This window comes from Acartia tonsa, chromosome 14 (genome assembly GCF_053477335.1).
Source record: "Acartia tonsa isolate MP-2025a chromosome 14, ASM5347733v1, whole genome shotgun sequence".
NCBI classification, from domain to species: Eukaryota; Metazoa; Arthropoda; class Copepoda; order Calanoida; family Acartiidae; genus Acartia; species Acartia tonsa.
In genome coordinates, this window is record NC_137273.1 from 25919349 (window position 1) to 25935517 (window position 16169).

Genomic DNA, 16169 nt, shown 5'->3' on the forward strand with positions numbered 1-16169 from the left:
AAAAAAACAATAAAAGGTTTAAATCAATAAATTTGTTGAAACAGTTAACTTCCGAAACTTGCCAGTTAGAAAAATCAAAAGACAATTCCTCAGAAAATAAATTAGGTGAAAATAAAAGTGATTCTGAAAGCAATGATGCGCACAAGAATGCGCCAAACGGTGATATAGAAAATGCGCAAACCAGTGAAAAGACTAATAATAGCAATACAATTGTCAATTCTGAAAAGTTGACCGAACCAGGAACTGAGATAAAGATTTTGAATAACAAATAAAATAATAGAATCAAGCAGACAAGAATAATGATATTTATAACTTTATATTGATCATAATTACTGTTAGTAAAAGAGAAAAAGATTTTTTGCTATTTTATTAACCAATTTCTCACATTTTCTGCGTTTCAAAAAATATACAAACGCAGAGTCTAATTATTATAATACAAGTAACATGTTACTGCCAGTTTTTAGCCATTTGTAAAATAAGAAGCATGCGTATTCATCTATAGTTTAATTTTAAAGAAAACTTTAATTATTGGATTTCGTAACAAATAATTTTATTATTTTTATCTCTATCCCTTAGCAGAATCAAATCACTGCATAAATTTGGACAGACAAAGTTTTGGTAGTGTGAGTAGTACACCCCTCCTGTCCAGAGCTAAGAGTGTGACAAACACACCTCTCCCCACCAGGGCCAAGACAAAGCTGCTCGACAAATCAAGATTTATCAATGAGGTAAGAGAAAAAGTCTATAATGTTTTATTTCTAATAGCGCAGCTACTCTATCAACTAGGTGTGTCCAAGAATTTATACGTATAATAAAAGGCATCTTCTATACTATACACTGAAAAAAAATCTTTATTTATAATTTCAACTTTATTGTTTAATCCCCTCCCCTTTCTTTTTCTCTCTTTCTTTCTCATAAAAGGTAAATTTGTATGGACCCATAACGTAGAAAGATTTTCTTCTAAAATTTAGATAAAATGTAATCCATTAAAATCAGTTGAAAATCACAAAATTTTAAATATATTTTATGGTCATTAATTTTTAATGATTTTACATTAAAATGTATGATTTAAAATTTTTATTCACATTTGACGTTCCTGTGTAAATTAATATTTCTCAAAAATGTTATTTCTAGTTTCAGCTGTAACCAGCAACTGAAGTACTTTGTAGTTTTATCTGATTTTTTTGGTTAGTGGCCTCCCCTCTCTCCCCCCCCCCCCCATCCATCCTAAAAAAAGTTGAAATTGCGTATTTCTTTTCTGAAATTTTATTGTTGGTTATACCTACGCCTGTTTCAGATTGGTTCCAATGGGACATTGAGTTGCAGCTCTGCTTTGACTGATTTAGACTCTTTCCAGGAAACAAGGTAATACATTTTATGTTGAGTTTTTAAATATATGTGTTTTAATCCACAAAAAGTTCTTACGTTTACAAAACGTTTTTGTTTTTGCCTTTTACAGTTTATCAAATTTAGATTTTTCAAAAGATTTAGTGGGGAAAAGTAATGGAAAATTATTTCTATTGAATCCATTGATACAGAATGGATGTTTTTAGATACAATACATTCCTTTCCTCCCCCCCCCCCTACAAAAAAAATCATGCAGCTTATCTGAGCTATATAGTAAACGTTATATAAAAAATATTGGCAGGAAAGTTTGAAGAATTAATGTTACTGTTATTAAAACCAATGTATCCAACCATTGGCAGAACGAGTTATCAAATTTAGGGGATAATTTATCTGTTTAAAGCAAATATAGACTTTAAAATTTTAAAGCTTACATAAACATGACATATTTTGGAATAAAGGATTATTTTTATTTCCTGTTGACTTATCCCAGAGCCAAGGTTTTTATCTTATCCCGTGTGAAGAAAAAAAGCTTATCTCTCTTAACAATGAGTGAAAAAAAAGAACTTCCGAACTTTCAAAGAATTTCAAACCGTAAACAGGGATGATAACATTCATAAAAAGCATAGAAGCGGGTTAAAAAAGCTTCAATTATAATGTACACTAGACTAGCGGTTACGTCTCTAGAGGACTCTAAGTGAGGACCCTTCCACTTTAAACTTCAGTTTTAAAAACAAAAGGAAAAATATTTGAAATTTTTTCTAGGGGGAATTTCTCTAGGGAGAGTGGTGTTAACCTCCCCATATATAGCAATAACCTTATAAACCAGGGCTTATGATAAGCTACAGTGTAAAGGAGAATCGTATAAGTTCAGCGGTAAGAGAGATCCTTTGGTACAAACAGACAGAAACAGAACCTATTACTTTTATATATTCACTAGCAGCTGCGCCCCTAGCATTTAGAGGCGTTTTATTTGTAGAGAAAGAAAGGGATTAAAAATAGCCTAAAACTATCCAACGACCTAAATCTAAAAAATAAAATTGCCTGAAACCATCCCAAGTCCTATGTGAAGCTTCCCTAAAATGGAGAAACTAATCATTTCAGTGGTAATCGAAATCTTAAGCTATAGTAAAAAAAAACCTTAGTACTTTATATATAGGATTTCAAAGGAGTGATTATAGCGAGGACTTTATAGTTTACTAGTCCAAACGTATTACAAATACGTTTTCTCATTCGTTGACTTAAATACCATGGGAACTTTTAATCTAGATTGGTTGATACAAACTAGAAGTATCTAAATAATTCAACCATATTATCTTATTTTTCATACTGGTTATTATACTATGTCCACAAATAAATACAAGTAAATGAACGATAGACTAAATTTAATGATAAGCACGAAGGTAAAGACAAAAATAAATCTTGCAAATGTATTAATTTGCGGTTTTAGGAAATGCAAATGTTATAATTTTGTGGAAGTGAATTCACACTGAGTTATCAATGTGTCAATCTTTCCAAACTATAAAAATAGTTTCTTCAAAGTTATTTGTAAAATCCTTTATTTATCTAGTGGATAACACTATCATTCACCATATTCATTTAATTATTTAATAGTTTCAAACAAGGTAGGAGATACTGGAGTCTCTATTATACTTGTACCCAAAGTCAGGGATCTAAAGGGATAAGACAATGGCCAGTTAATTGTTTTACATCCATAAAATTACCCCTTTTGTGTATCAAAATTAGTAGTTGAAACGTTTGAACACTCGAACAACCAATCAAAATTCACTTTGATCCCCAAAGAAGTTGTATCAACTTTTTTTTTATAGCTAGCCGGTCCTTTTAGTAAGTAGTAGATGTAAAATTTTTCATAGAATTCAGATATGCAATCGGTTTTTTTGTAGACCTCTTATTTTTTAAGTAATTTAAGTTTAAAAAAAAAAAATTAAGTCGATTTTAAGGTACTAAAATGCAACAAAAAAAAGAAAGAAAATGGCCATTATGAACAAAAATAGTAAGATCTTTAATTTGACACCTTACTTTTTCAATTCTGTCAGGTAATTATTGAAAAAATCGATTTTTTTAAACCCACGAGAATAAAAACTTTGAACTCAATTTTATCATTTCACAAGTAAAAAAATATGGGTTCATATATACCTTTAGAATCAGAAAAATATTACGAATCCATTGTAAGCAAAATTGAAAAAAAAAGTTTACAATATAGTATATAAACTACAATAAAAGGAATTATATGAAAATATCATATTATATTGTAAAGGCAACGTCTTAACTCTTGAATTGACTATAAAAATGGGAAGGGGGTATAGAGGGGGTAAAGAGGGGGTAAAAAAGGGAAGACGATAGTGTTGCCAGAACAAAAAATACAATTGGCCATTTTTATATTTTTTTATTTTTTTACTTTTTTTCAATTTTGCTTACAATGGATTCGTAATATTTTTCTGATTCTAAAGGTATATATGAACCCATGTTTTTTATGTCTGTTTGAGAAAATATTTAGGTCTAAAGTTTTTATTAAACCGAGGTAAAAAAAATAGATTTTTTCAATAATTACTCAACAGAATTTTAAAAGTAAGGTGTCAAATTAAAGATCTTACTATTTTTGTTCTTACTGGCCATTTTCTTCTTTTATTTTGTTGCGTTTTAGTACCTTAAAACCGACTTAATTATTTTTTTTAAAAAACTTAAATTACTTAAAAAATAAGAGGTCTACAAAAAAACCGATTGCATATCTGAATTCTATGAAAAATTTTACATCTACTACTTACTAAAAGAACCGGCTAGCTATAAACAAAAAAGTTGATACACCTTCTTTGTTTTGTCAACGATAAAGATAATGTTATTATAAAACTTTAGAGACCAGTGTAATAAAGAGCCCAATGTTCACTCCCTACCTGACCCAAAATACTCTTATTCATTGGCTTAAAAACACAAAAAAAAGTTACTACCCCCTTTTTTTTATTTTTCCCAAAAAAGGAAGAATGTGTTCTGTGCTCTATAGGGATTTTGTGAGAAAGCACCAAAGTTTGCCTGTCTCTTTCAAGGAGGGAGGGGACATTGTTCGTTTTTTTACAATGATTTTCAAAGTTTTATAAAATAAAGTTTAACAACTTTGAGGACTTTTATTGACTTTTGATTGTCTTTTTTAAATTGAGTGTCCAAACGTCCAAACCACTAATTATATTTGTAATTTTATGTTTCATCATCAGGGCTGTACATCAATGTATCCACAATTGTCTTATCCCTGTATATCACTGGTGTCTCTCTGAATGACACAAACAAAAGATTGGAAACATATTGGAAATAAACTTTTACTGGTGGCAGCGTAGCTTTTACAAAATAATACAGATTAGTTGATGATAAAAACATGAAAATAACAAATTACATATAGACAATGACATGATAAAAATAAATTATTTTTATGACATATACAACTTGAATGGGCATTAGGGTGGGTTCATATCGGAATTAGACAAAGCGGGGATATGCAACAGATAAAATTAACCTAAAAAACATTTCTGACCGAAAAAGAATTTTAAAAAATTGAGTTTTAGAACACGACCACTTAAAAATATAATTCATTACTTATTAGTATGTAAAGACGACATTCAAAAAATTTTTTGAATCAGAACTATGGCTTCATGGTGCTCCCTGGAAAGGCCTTGAGGAGCTGAATCAGGAACTTTTGTCCGTTTCAAAATATCTTGTTCCTAGCCTTAGAAATCACTAAAAAAACAAAATTTTTTAAGGTTTATTAAGAATTGTCCAATTTGTAGAGGTTTTTTAGATTTTCTCAGGCTAGGAACGAGATTTTTTGAAACGGACAAAAGTTCCTGACTCAGCTCCTCAAGGCATTTCCAGGGAGCACAATGAAGCCATAGTTCTGATTCAATAAATTTTTGACTCCCATTTACAAATAGCTTTACAATTGAATGTCTGGTCGTCAGCGGTTTTAAGACTTAGGAAAAATTTTAAATCATCCAGAGGTGTATTATATCTATATAAATTGAGTGCAGATCCCCGCTTTGGCCTCAGAAAAAAAATGTCCAAAATCGACCCACCCTAATGGGCATACATTTGAATATGTCTAAGCTCTTATTAGACGCTTAAGAATTCTGTATATATTCTTAAGACATGTTATTTTTCGTATTAGGCATGTATAAATTAGGGCTATAGGTATTTCAATTCTTATTTAACACCAAGTGAGTAAAACGCTACTATAATCTATTGTTTCAAAATCGAAATGTAGAATTAGTTGGTATTATAGGCGCATTCAACTGACAATAAACTAAAATTTAGAATTCGATTCCTATGGTGTGACAAAACTGGTTTTTATCTTATCATTTTATTTTCTATAATACGATACAGATATATAATATTTCACTATGGCTCAGAACCAGTTATAATCTAGCGGCTTTGAATCAGTAAAGCCATGCTGGAAAAGGTTTGATATTCTGGTAAGCCGAGCGTTCTCGGCCCACGGGGTAACGAGTTCGGATTCAACGAGCCCTAGCCTTGAATTATTCTACCAAAACAAACTAGCAGGATTTAGTCATACAGAAATTATATATTTAAACTGAATAATATTTACAGAGAATGTTTACTATATATATACAACAGATTATAACAATGGTTAGGTTTGAAGGGGGTGTGGGACGCTAGGGCTTAGCTCCCGTCGGTAGACAGGCTGTGGGGGTAGCGGTGGCAAAAGGGGAGGCAGCGCCTCCCGGTTGTATAATCGCGTGAATAGCGCGTGATCACTGCATGTTTGAGTCCCCTCCCCACATTTAGGCAGGCCAGTTTGACCGCTGGGTTGCGGGGTCAACAGCGGTCATGAGATAGATGGTGATATAATAAGATTAGTGCAGGGGGTTTGTTATCATAAGTCACAGCGAAGCAACTCTGTAAACTGCCTGTCCGTCTGGTTGTCGTATTACCACAACCTCCCCTTCAAGGGTTGCGTGGCTCTGGGGATACGACAACCTATGCCTGCGCAGGACAGGCTCTTCTTGAGGCACAGCTCGATGGAGGACAGCTCGGGCTACACAGGCTCCCCGGGACACTCGCTGCTCGGTCTGACTGTGGTTGGATATCAGCATTGTCAGCTCTTGGTTGGCTTCTAGGCGTGGGTTGGCGACGGCCAAGCCCCGCCGCTGGAAATTTTGCCTCGTCTGCAGGATTAGCTCTGCCTCAGCTGGTAACTGGACACGGAGGCCTAGGCTGACTCTGGTGGTTCCTAAGGGGGGAATGACGATGGCAGAGGGCGCATAGAACTCCATGGGGGCGCCTGCTTGATTCAGGTTGCTGGGTCTCCTAGCTCCTACCCGGATGGGGATGGCTGTCATCAACAGGGGGCACATGGCTTCAGCTTCGTCTTCTGGGGCGGCCTCTTCCATCGCAGTGGCTGGTTCTTCTCCTACAGGCTCGCTGCTGGCTGGCAGGTTCTCCATGTCCGCGTCAGGATTCCAGATGGCATCTCTGGGTGGTTCTGGAGCGGACGGCGGCGGCGGTGGTTCGTTGGGTTGCTCCTGCAGGTTCTCCTCTACTGGGTCACGATCCTGGCTGCTAGGCTGTGGGGCGGCTGCGGCTGGCTGGTGCACTGGGAGCTGTCCTGGGTCGCTAGCTGCGGGCGCCGCCGCTCCAACTGGCAGCTCGGTGGCATCCTCGTCGCCGTCCATATCAACTTGGATGTCTGCTGGGATCTGGTGGGCAGTCACATCTCCAGTGTATTTGCGCAGTCGGCCTACATGCGCGGTAACTTCTGAGATCCTGGCTACTGGAGAGGCAGGTTTGATGACATAATGTACTTCTGTAGCTTGCCTCACTACTTTCCAAGGGCCAGTCCATCTCTTGGTAATCTTGGCTGCCTTCCCTGGCACCAGGCGGGGGGCCAGGTACCAGACCAAGTCTCCAACCTCATACTTGGCCGTGCCTTCGTAAGCTGCCGCGCTCCTCCGGATGGCTCCCTCCTCCTTCTGCTGGATGGCATCATACACTGCATAGTAGCGCTGCAAGAGAGCTTGGACGTTGGCTGGAACTGAAGCATATTCGGTCTCTGGCAGCCGTAGTACCATGTCCACCGGAAGTTTGGCCTCTCTCCCAAAGAAGGCCAGGAACGGGGTCACGCCAGTGGATCGGCAGGCCTTGGTGTTGTAGGCGAAGGCAATGGCAGGCAAGTGGGGCTCCCAGTTGTTGTCGTCTCTGTCTAGGAACAAACGCATGCCTGTGTTGAGCGTCCGATGAAACCTCTCCACTCGGTTGGACTGCGGGTTGTAGGGTGGTGGATGTGTCAGGCCAATCTCAAGCTTGGAGGCCAGTTCCTGGAATACCTGGCCGGTAAACTCCATTCCATTGTCGGAATGGATCTTCAGGGGGCATCCGAACGTGGCCAGGTGGCGGTGCAGCAGGGTCTCAGCCACCGTGAGGGTGCGCTTGTTGGGGATGGCGTAGAGGCTGACAAACCGGCTGAACCCATCTTGACAGGTGAGGATATAGCGGTTCCCAGCTGGGGTCTCTGGCAGTGGCCCCACCAGGTCGATAAATAGGACTTGCTGTGGATACCCCTGGCGGGAGGGCACGTGTATCCCTTGCTTCAGTCTCTCCTTGGTAACCTTCTGGACACACTCAGGGCAAGTCTGAACCATCAGACGGACGTCACGGGCCAGGTTGGGCCACCAGAAGTGCATGGCAACGCGGGCGATAGTCGCGTCCATCCCAAAGTGCCCAGCCATGGGGGTCCCATGGGCTAGAAAGAACGCGTCCTGCTGGAGGGCCGAAGGCAGCAGGTATCTTGTCCTCTCCCCTGTCAGGGTCTGGTCAGTGGTGGTGAGGCAGCCATGCTCGTCAAGCCCCAAGGCTGGGAAGCGGCTGGCGTACTGCTGCTCGTCTCGTTCCTTGCCACGCAGCTCAGCCTTAGTTGGGGCTTTGCCATCAGCCACCCACTGGCGGACACGGAGCAGGAGGGGGTCCTGTGTCTGGGCCTCCAATACTCTAGCTGGGTCCAGTCGGGCGGCAGGGGGCCGGCTAGCCGCGGACTCCCTTAGCTGGCACAGGTTGTGGATATACTCAGCCTGCTCTGCTAATTCTTCGGCGCTAGCCGTTGGCATGTTGGCGTCTTCCCGGCGGCTGAGGGCGTCGGCGTTGGTATTCTGGGTGCCAGGCCGGTGGCAGACAGTAAAATCTAAGGCCGCTAGCTCCTCCTGCCAGCGGGCCACCATCCCTGTGGATGTGTTCAGTGATTTCATTTGTAGCAAGGCTGAGGAATCAGTGTTGATCTGGAAGCTGCGGTAGGACAAGATGCCGTGGAATTTTCGGATCCCATACATAATGGCGGCCATCTCTCCCTTCCAGGACGGGTAGCGCGTCTCAGGGTCGGTTGTCTTGCGCCCCACGGCGGCAATCAGCCTCTCCTTGCCATCCTGGCATTGACTCAGTATGGCAGAGATGGCGCGGCTGCTGAAGTCTGTGGTGAGCTGGAATACCGCTGGCAAATCAAACCTGGGCGGCGCTCGGATGGGGGCCCTGCAGAACTTGTCCTTGAGTTGCAGCAGCTGGGCTTCCATCTCAGGCGTCCAGGTTAGGGTCTTGGCCGTCTTCTGCCGATTCATCTCGTAGGTGAGGTCTGCATACTCTGGGATGAACAGGCGGTAGTATCCAAAGAACCCCAGCAGCGCCAGCAAATCCTTGGGGGTGCTGGGGGCCGGCCAGTCCAGGATACGGTCAATATAGTCCTCCTGCATGGCTATCCCCTCACGGCTGAGGGTGTGGCCCAGATAATCCACCTTGGATCGAAACAGCTTGGTCTTGGCTGGCTTGAGGCAGATTCCTCCCCTGCGGTGGGCTTCCAAGACCTCTCGGAGCCTTGCCAGGTGGGCCCAGGTATCCTGGTGGAAGGTCAGGACGTCGTCAAGGTATGACTGGAGGTTGGCTGTGCCTAGTGGATTTAGGACCCCTGCAATAAACCTGGAATAGACAGACGGTGCCGTAGCCAGGCCAAAGGGCATCCTTTTCCATTGATACAAGCCCCTGGGGGTGGTGAAGGCGGTGCAGGGCCGGCTGTCCTCGGACACACGGATGGTGTAGTATGCGGCCACCGCGTCTAAGGCACTGTAGACACGGTGCCCTCCAGCTCGTTCTACCAATTGCTGGATCCTGGGCAGGGGGTAGCTATCCAGTTCCAGGCACTTGTTGAGGGCTCTGTAGTCGACGGCCCAGCGGGTGCTCCCGTCCTTCTTCTTGATGGGCACCAGGGGGCTGCTCCAGGCGGAGTCTGACGGCTCTATAACTCCCTCCTGTAGCCAGGTGTCCAGTTGCTTCTCCAGTTCAGCCTCTTGCCGCGGGTTCAGATCCCTAAATCTCTGGCGGATCGGCTGGGTCCCTGGCTTGAGGCGCAGCTGCAGCTCAACCACATCTGTGCAGCCGGGGGTAGAATTGGAGAAGACGTCTCTGTATTCTGACAACATAGTCCAGACCTCCTTCTTGAGCAAGGGGTCCTTGCGTAGGAACTCATTGTCTTCCATCTCCAGGGCCTCCCACAACTCCTGCATTTCTGGGGGCTCAGCAGGCTCTTGGAACGAGTGGAGGCGCGGGGGAGGCGTATCAGAGACCTCTAGAATGTCAGGCTTGACCAGCTCCCCAACCACTGGGAGGCCAGCGTCCAGCAAGAGGGGCATCTCCCCTTCATTTACCACCAGTACTCTAAACACGGTGGCGGAGCCAGGCCTGTGGGCATACAGGCCTTCTGGGATGACAAGATCCTCCCCAAACCTCTGTTCTGGGGCAGCTAGTTGGATGGCATCCTTGGTGCGATGGCCTACTAGCTCAACAGGGACCGCCATGACCCCGCGGCCAGGCAGGACCACCCGCTTGGCTGTGCGGAGCTGGGGTGGCTGGCCATCAGTTGGAGTGACAGCGCTTAGCCTATACGTGGCTGGTGCGGGGTCAGCTTTGGCTCCGGGACCCACCGGCCGCGACTTGACGGGCTCGGCTTCTGGAGGGGCTGACGTGTCGGAGCCAGGTGTGGCTCCGAGGGCGTCCGGCCACGACTTGACGGGCTCGGTGCTGGGAGAGGCCGAGGTGTTGGATCCAGCCTGGGCTCCGTGGGCGTCCGGCCGCGACTTGACGGGCTCGGCGCCGGGAGAGGCTGATTCCTGGGAGTTGAGTGTGGCCCCGGGAGCCGCAGACCGCGACTTGACGGGTCTGGGCTCAGGCTTGGCTGGCTGACTGGCTGGGGGCCCCAGGTAGAGGGGGCCGGGTGGACACGGCTGGCCGTTGATAAAGGTGTCGGCGGAGAAGATGGGCTCTGGAGGGCTGGTAATCTCAGGGAACGTTGTTGGCAGGCTCTCCCTCGGCACCTTGGGCACTGGGGGCAACCCCATGGCTAGCAGGTTAGCCCCCTTGTGTGCGTTGAGCTCAGTGTCCACCCAGTGTGTGCCTTTCTCAACCACACGCGGCTGCTCTGGCAGGGGGCCTGGCAGAGGCCCCTCATAACTCAGCTCTCTCTCGGCTGTCTCCCGGTCAATGGGGACGCCACGGAGTGGGATAAACTCCCCACGCACCCACAAGCAAGGTGGTTGCATGTCGAAACAGAGCCTAGTTCCGAACTCCTTGAGAAAATACCCTCCTAGGTTCAGAGGGTGTGAGAGGTTCCGGACCACAGTCACGTGGTATAGATGGAGTATAAGGGTGTGTGAGACTGCCATATATAACTCTTTTAATTTTCCTATTACCTGGAGGGGCTGGCCTTCCTCGTTAGCAGTCAGGATTTGGGTGTTGTCCGGAATCAACATGCGTTGCACGCCCATTGCGTGCATGAGGTGTTCAGAAATTACAGCAGACCCTGGTACACGGTTGCCAGAATCGATCATGGCGTCAACCTGTACATGCTGGGCAGGGTCAGGGGTAGGAAACCTCACCCTGATATGGCAGGGGAAGTGGAGGTCCTGCCCTTGAGACAAGGGGGCCTCTCGTTCGGCTGGGGTTGGCAGAAACTTCGGTGGTGGCCGAACCGCAGCTATGGTGGTATCGCTTACCATGGTGGCTTAGACTGTAGCTTCGAATCACTAGAGCTTATTAATTATCACTGGGTCAACAATTTCATATATTATTTTTATCACTTGGTTGGCATTTATACACACTTATGTGTTGTTATCACTAGGAGCTCTAGGTGTGATTCTGGAAGCACTGGCAGCAGGGAATGTCCGTCCTGCAAGGTTCAGAGGGGTGACGGCGGTAGGGAATGGCCCGTCCTACAGCGCCGCTGGTTCGAATCCCAGAAATGACGGCAGGGAATGGCCCGTCCTGCAGCGCCTCGGGTTCGAATCCTGGAAGGCAGCGGCAGGGAATGTCCCGTCCTGCCGTGCCTGTGGCTCAAAATCTGCTATCCGTCGCAGTGGTAGGGCTTACTTGTGTGCTGAAGCTTCGCAGCCACACATTGCCTTCTCAAGGAGACCAGCACCCAGCTGTCTGTCTTGTAGGTTTGGCCTGGGTGTCCTGGGGCTTGTCCCAGCTACACTTGCCAATTTAGACTTAGTTCTGTAGCCGTCTGAGCTAAATTATCCGATTACCGTGGCTGCGCCCCTAGCGCTACTCCTACACGGTACGGAAAAAGCGTCTTAACTGGCGCTTTTAGCAGGCTAAATCTGCTTGCCGTAGGCCAGAGGCCCACATATTGCGTTCAAAATGATGGAAATTCGACCTAAAAAGGCCGTCTCGCGGGTCAGTTGGCTTCTCAGTTGGCGGCTGATTGTCCCCTTACTTGCCAAAGGGTCCAATCAGAGGTAGAATAGGCTAGTTTCTGTAAGGCTCGATTGAAACACGCTGACACCAAGTTCTGGTAAGCCGAGCGTTCTCGGCCCACGGGGTAACGAGTTCGGATTCAACGAGCCCTAGCCTTGAATTATTCTACCAAAACAAACTAGCAGGATTTAGTCATACAGAAATTATATATTTAAACTGAATAATATTTACAGAGAATGTTTACTATATAAATACAACAGATTATAACAATGGTTAGGTTTGAAGGGGGTGTGGGACGCTAGGGCTTAGCTCCCGGCGGTAGACAGGCTGTGGGGGCAGCGGTGGCAAAAGGGGAGGCAGCGCCTCCCGGTTGTATAATCGCGTGAATAGCGCGTGATCACTGCATGTTTGAGTCCCCTCCCCACATTTAGGCAGGCCAGTTTGACCGCTGGGTTGCGGGGTCAACAGCGGTCATGAGATAGATGGTGATATAATAAGATTAGTGCAGGGGGTTTGTTATCATAAGTCACAGCGAAGCAACTCTGTAAACTGCCTGTCCGTCTGGTTGTCGTATTACCACAATATAACAATCTGGTGAATTAAAGTATTCTATTTTTTTTGTAAACATCTAATGTAATGCTGTTAAAAATGCGTTGCTGTTGAGAACCAAATTCTGCTTGCATGATAGAAAAAAATATTAGTTTTTGTGCCCATTCTCAGCTGATGTTGCATCATAAAAAGTTAAGCATTTATATATGTAGTGTCTTTCCGCCATTACGTCTGTAGCGAATATCTCTCGTATAGCTAATTTAGGCATGTTAAACTCGTCATTTTATTCTCAAACTTTGTATGATGATACCAGTAACAATTTAAAATGTAAAATTTTAACAGAAAGTCCATTTTATAAAATTTTATTTTCAAACTTTTAAACAAAGTAACTCTATCCAATGTTAGGCAATTTTGTGATCGCTGGATATAAAATTTTTGTTCCGACTTATTTTTTTTCAACTATAATAAAACCCCAAAAGTTTTTAAGCCAATGAATTCCGTGAACCTTTTTAAAACTTTGGGTGCCAGTACAATTTACGGTTTAATGTCCCCTCACACCCTTTTTTATGTAATTATTTATTAATTTACATTTTTGTTGCATTATCAAGAAATAATAATTTTCTATTGAATATTTTTTTGTTTTTATTCGCTTAGGTGAATATACATTTACTTTACAATATTGATAATTTTACTTAAGTATATTAATCTGTATTCTATAATAGCGGCTACGCCCCTAGAGGCCTCAATGGGCTTTTGAGTGTGAGGGGGAAGTTGACCTTCCCCTTGTTTTCAATTTTAGTATTCAAAAGAAAAAGTAAAAAAAAACTATTAAGGGGAGGGGGGGGGGGTATTGGTGATTTCTCTTTGAAGGTTGGAGATAATCACACATAGAAAATGAGTCAGAAATGGGCAATTAAAACGATTTTTCCTCGAGTGTTGTTGGAGAGGGTGCGCGAAATTGTTATTCCCCTAAAAACTAAGGCCTAAAGTAAGAAAATCGTTTGACATGAAAAATACCCAAATCCTATGAAACTTTAAGTTAGAATAAGATAAATTTTAAGTAATAAAAAAACTTTGTTTGACTATATAAAACAACTCCCATATATTATTTAGTTTCCTTTATTAAAAAAGATGTTGGTAATGTCTTTGTATGTTGATAACTTTTTTATTGTTTGCTTTGTCTATGGGTACAATAATGATTGAAGAAAAAACCATTACATTTTTATATTATCTTTTTTAAGCATTTTTATTCTAAAACTACACTGCAAGACGTTTGTTTATGTTCATTCGACTTCCAATGAAAAAAGAATATTTAGTTTCTATGCATTTTTTTAATTATTTAATTGTATTGCGTGATTTTTTCCTAGGGTTAATATTTATTAGAAGGATAATTGTATCCTGGCCTAAAATAGTAATAAACCTATGATAAGCTTCACTGTAATGGAGAACCAAATCTATTATCTACTAACTAATTCCTTTGGTAAAGATATACAGACAAACATCCTGCTACTTCTATAAAAGAATATACATTTTTTCAGTGATAGAGACAGCCCTGACTTGAGTTGCTGCCAGCAGGGGGACCAGGGTGGTGGTGCTCTCGTGGTGAATGGGTCCAGGGAACCTTGTCTTGAGCCCGGCACATATCAAAGAATCATCATCAAGTCTGTTTTAACCCAAGGTAGGCTTTCCTTACATTAAACATAAATAATTTGGCACCTGAATTATCTATCTATCTAGCTACATGTCTATCTATCTATCTATGACTAGATGCAGAGTGTCAAAGTGATTCCTGCCCCGTGGAGGGCCCTGGTGCTGATCAAGGGGAGGCTGACCTCAGTGATTTCTCCAACGACAGCTCGGAGGCCGGGTCCGCCATTGTCTCTGAGGACGGCTCCGTGGCCGGATCAGATGTTGGTTCTGACGCCGGATCTCTGCGGGTGTCTGAATTTGATGAAGAGCGGGGACAGTTTAGCTATACAAATTCTTCTCTAGGTAATTAGTTTTTGCTTTATTAAAGAGGGATAGATTACTGCAAGATAAACATGGTTGGTTCAATAGACAATAGGATTTTAGTCTCCGTTATTATTGCAAAAATTCAGAAACCCTAATTTCAGGTTTTACTTTTTTGTGGCTTTGTATATTTATAGCAGCTTTAACTAGATAGTTTTAAGCTTTTTAAATCAAATTATTTAGTAGTTTTAAATAAATAATCATAGAAATATAGTTTTATACCAAATTATTGAAAGGAATTTGTTCGAATAAACGCTTTTTTTAGGTAACTATAAATCTTAGATTAGTAATATAATTTAAACTGTGAAAGATTATTATTTTCTCTCTCTCAAATAATTAGAAATTAGAAGTGTTTAGCATATTGTTACAGACAATTTTATCATATTTACAGAAAATTTAGTTTTCAGAAGATTTAAAATGATCTTAATGTCCTTTAATGTTTATAATAGTACTTCTATTTTGTTAAAAAAAATTTATATTCCCATTTTTGACCCTTAAAAAATAGATTTCTGGTAGATAAGCTGTCTCACAAGTCAAATCAATTTTTGAGTTTTACTTTACAGGAAAGCTTAGCAAAGTTTTGAGCAAATTTTTATAAAACTTTAATATAAAAATACCCCTATCCCCCAATAACAAAACAATTTTAAGATGATGGGGTAACCCCCCCCCCCCCCCTCTCCACCTGAAACTCTTAGAGGCCTTTAGTATTGTTTAAAGTCTAAGATATCAAAGGAACAATACCAAGAATTTCTTGCTGTTAATTTTGCTTTAAAATCTTTTGGTTGCTTGTTTTTTCTCTTAGTTTGCCTTCTAGCGTCTGTGCTCCTAAGTAGCCAACTCCAACTTTCGGTACAGACACACAGAGAGACAAAAGACATCATATTACTTTAATATTTGTCTATTAATATAAAAAGATTATCGTTAATGCTAAACTTCTGAAAAACACAAAAGAAAAGGCATTGAGTACAAAGTGTTGTTTTGATTCGTTTTCAAATATCATCTTTTATTGTTATGTTAATACACGCTTGTTACAAAATATAAAGTCTTTCTTATCTAAGATTAATATATCACAACTTTGTAACATTTACAATGACGATTATGTCCAGTAACAACGAATTTAGCATAGGACATTTTTTATTCTTGGGGGTGGGGTGGATAATATCATTGGGGGTTAAATCAGCTGAGAAGGGGTAAAAAGAGCATCCCCCCCTCCAAATTGATAACCTGAAGGGTAAAATGTACATGAGAGATAATTATCTTCTCAATTTATATGGGTAGGAAGGAGGGGGGTGGGGGGAGGCTGGAGGTGCCGGAGGTGATGTCGGCAGTATAATAATTATGGGGTGTGAAGTGTGAAAAATTAATAAAAATTAAGGACTTTAATCATTTAAAACCAAGACAATTGCTTTGATTTATAATTTAAAACTAAAATATTTTCCCTTTAAAATATGAAAAATAGTTTTTGATGCAACTATTATGTAGATGTACTCAGTACTGTATCAGAACCAAAA

The 16169-nt window shown here is 42.0% G+C and overlaps 2 protein-coding genes across 5 annotated transcripts in view; both read left to right on the forward strand.

Moving 5' to 3' along the window:
- The window catches only part of LOC145305762 (uncharacterized), a 260360-nt gene that overhangs the window by 112245 nt on the left and 131946 nt on the right, over window positions 1-16169 (forward strand). The window lies entirely within an intron of this gene.
- Window positions 172-16169, forward strand: part of LOC145305381 (uncharacterized) — a 29148-nt gene continuing 13150 nt past the window's right edge. The window contains exons 1-5 of the mRNA XM_080146999.1: window positions 172-175; window positions 580-728; window positions 1298-1365; window positions 14187-14326; window positions 14416-14640. Of these exons, the coding sequence (XP_080003125.1) occupies window positions 172-175; window positions 580-728; window positions 1298-1365; window positions 14187-14326; window positions 14416-14640 (586 nt within the window). The remainder of the gene's footprint in view (window positions 176-579; window positions 729-1297; window positions 1366-14186; window positions 14327-14415; window positions 14641-16169) is intronic.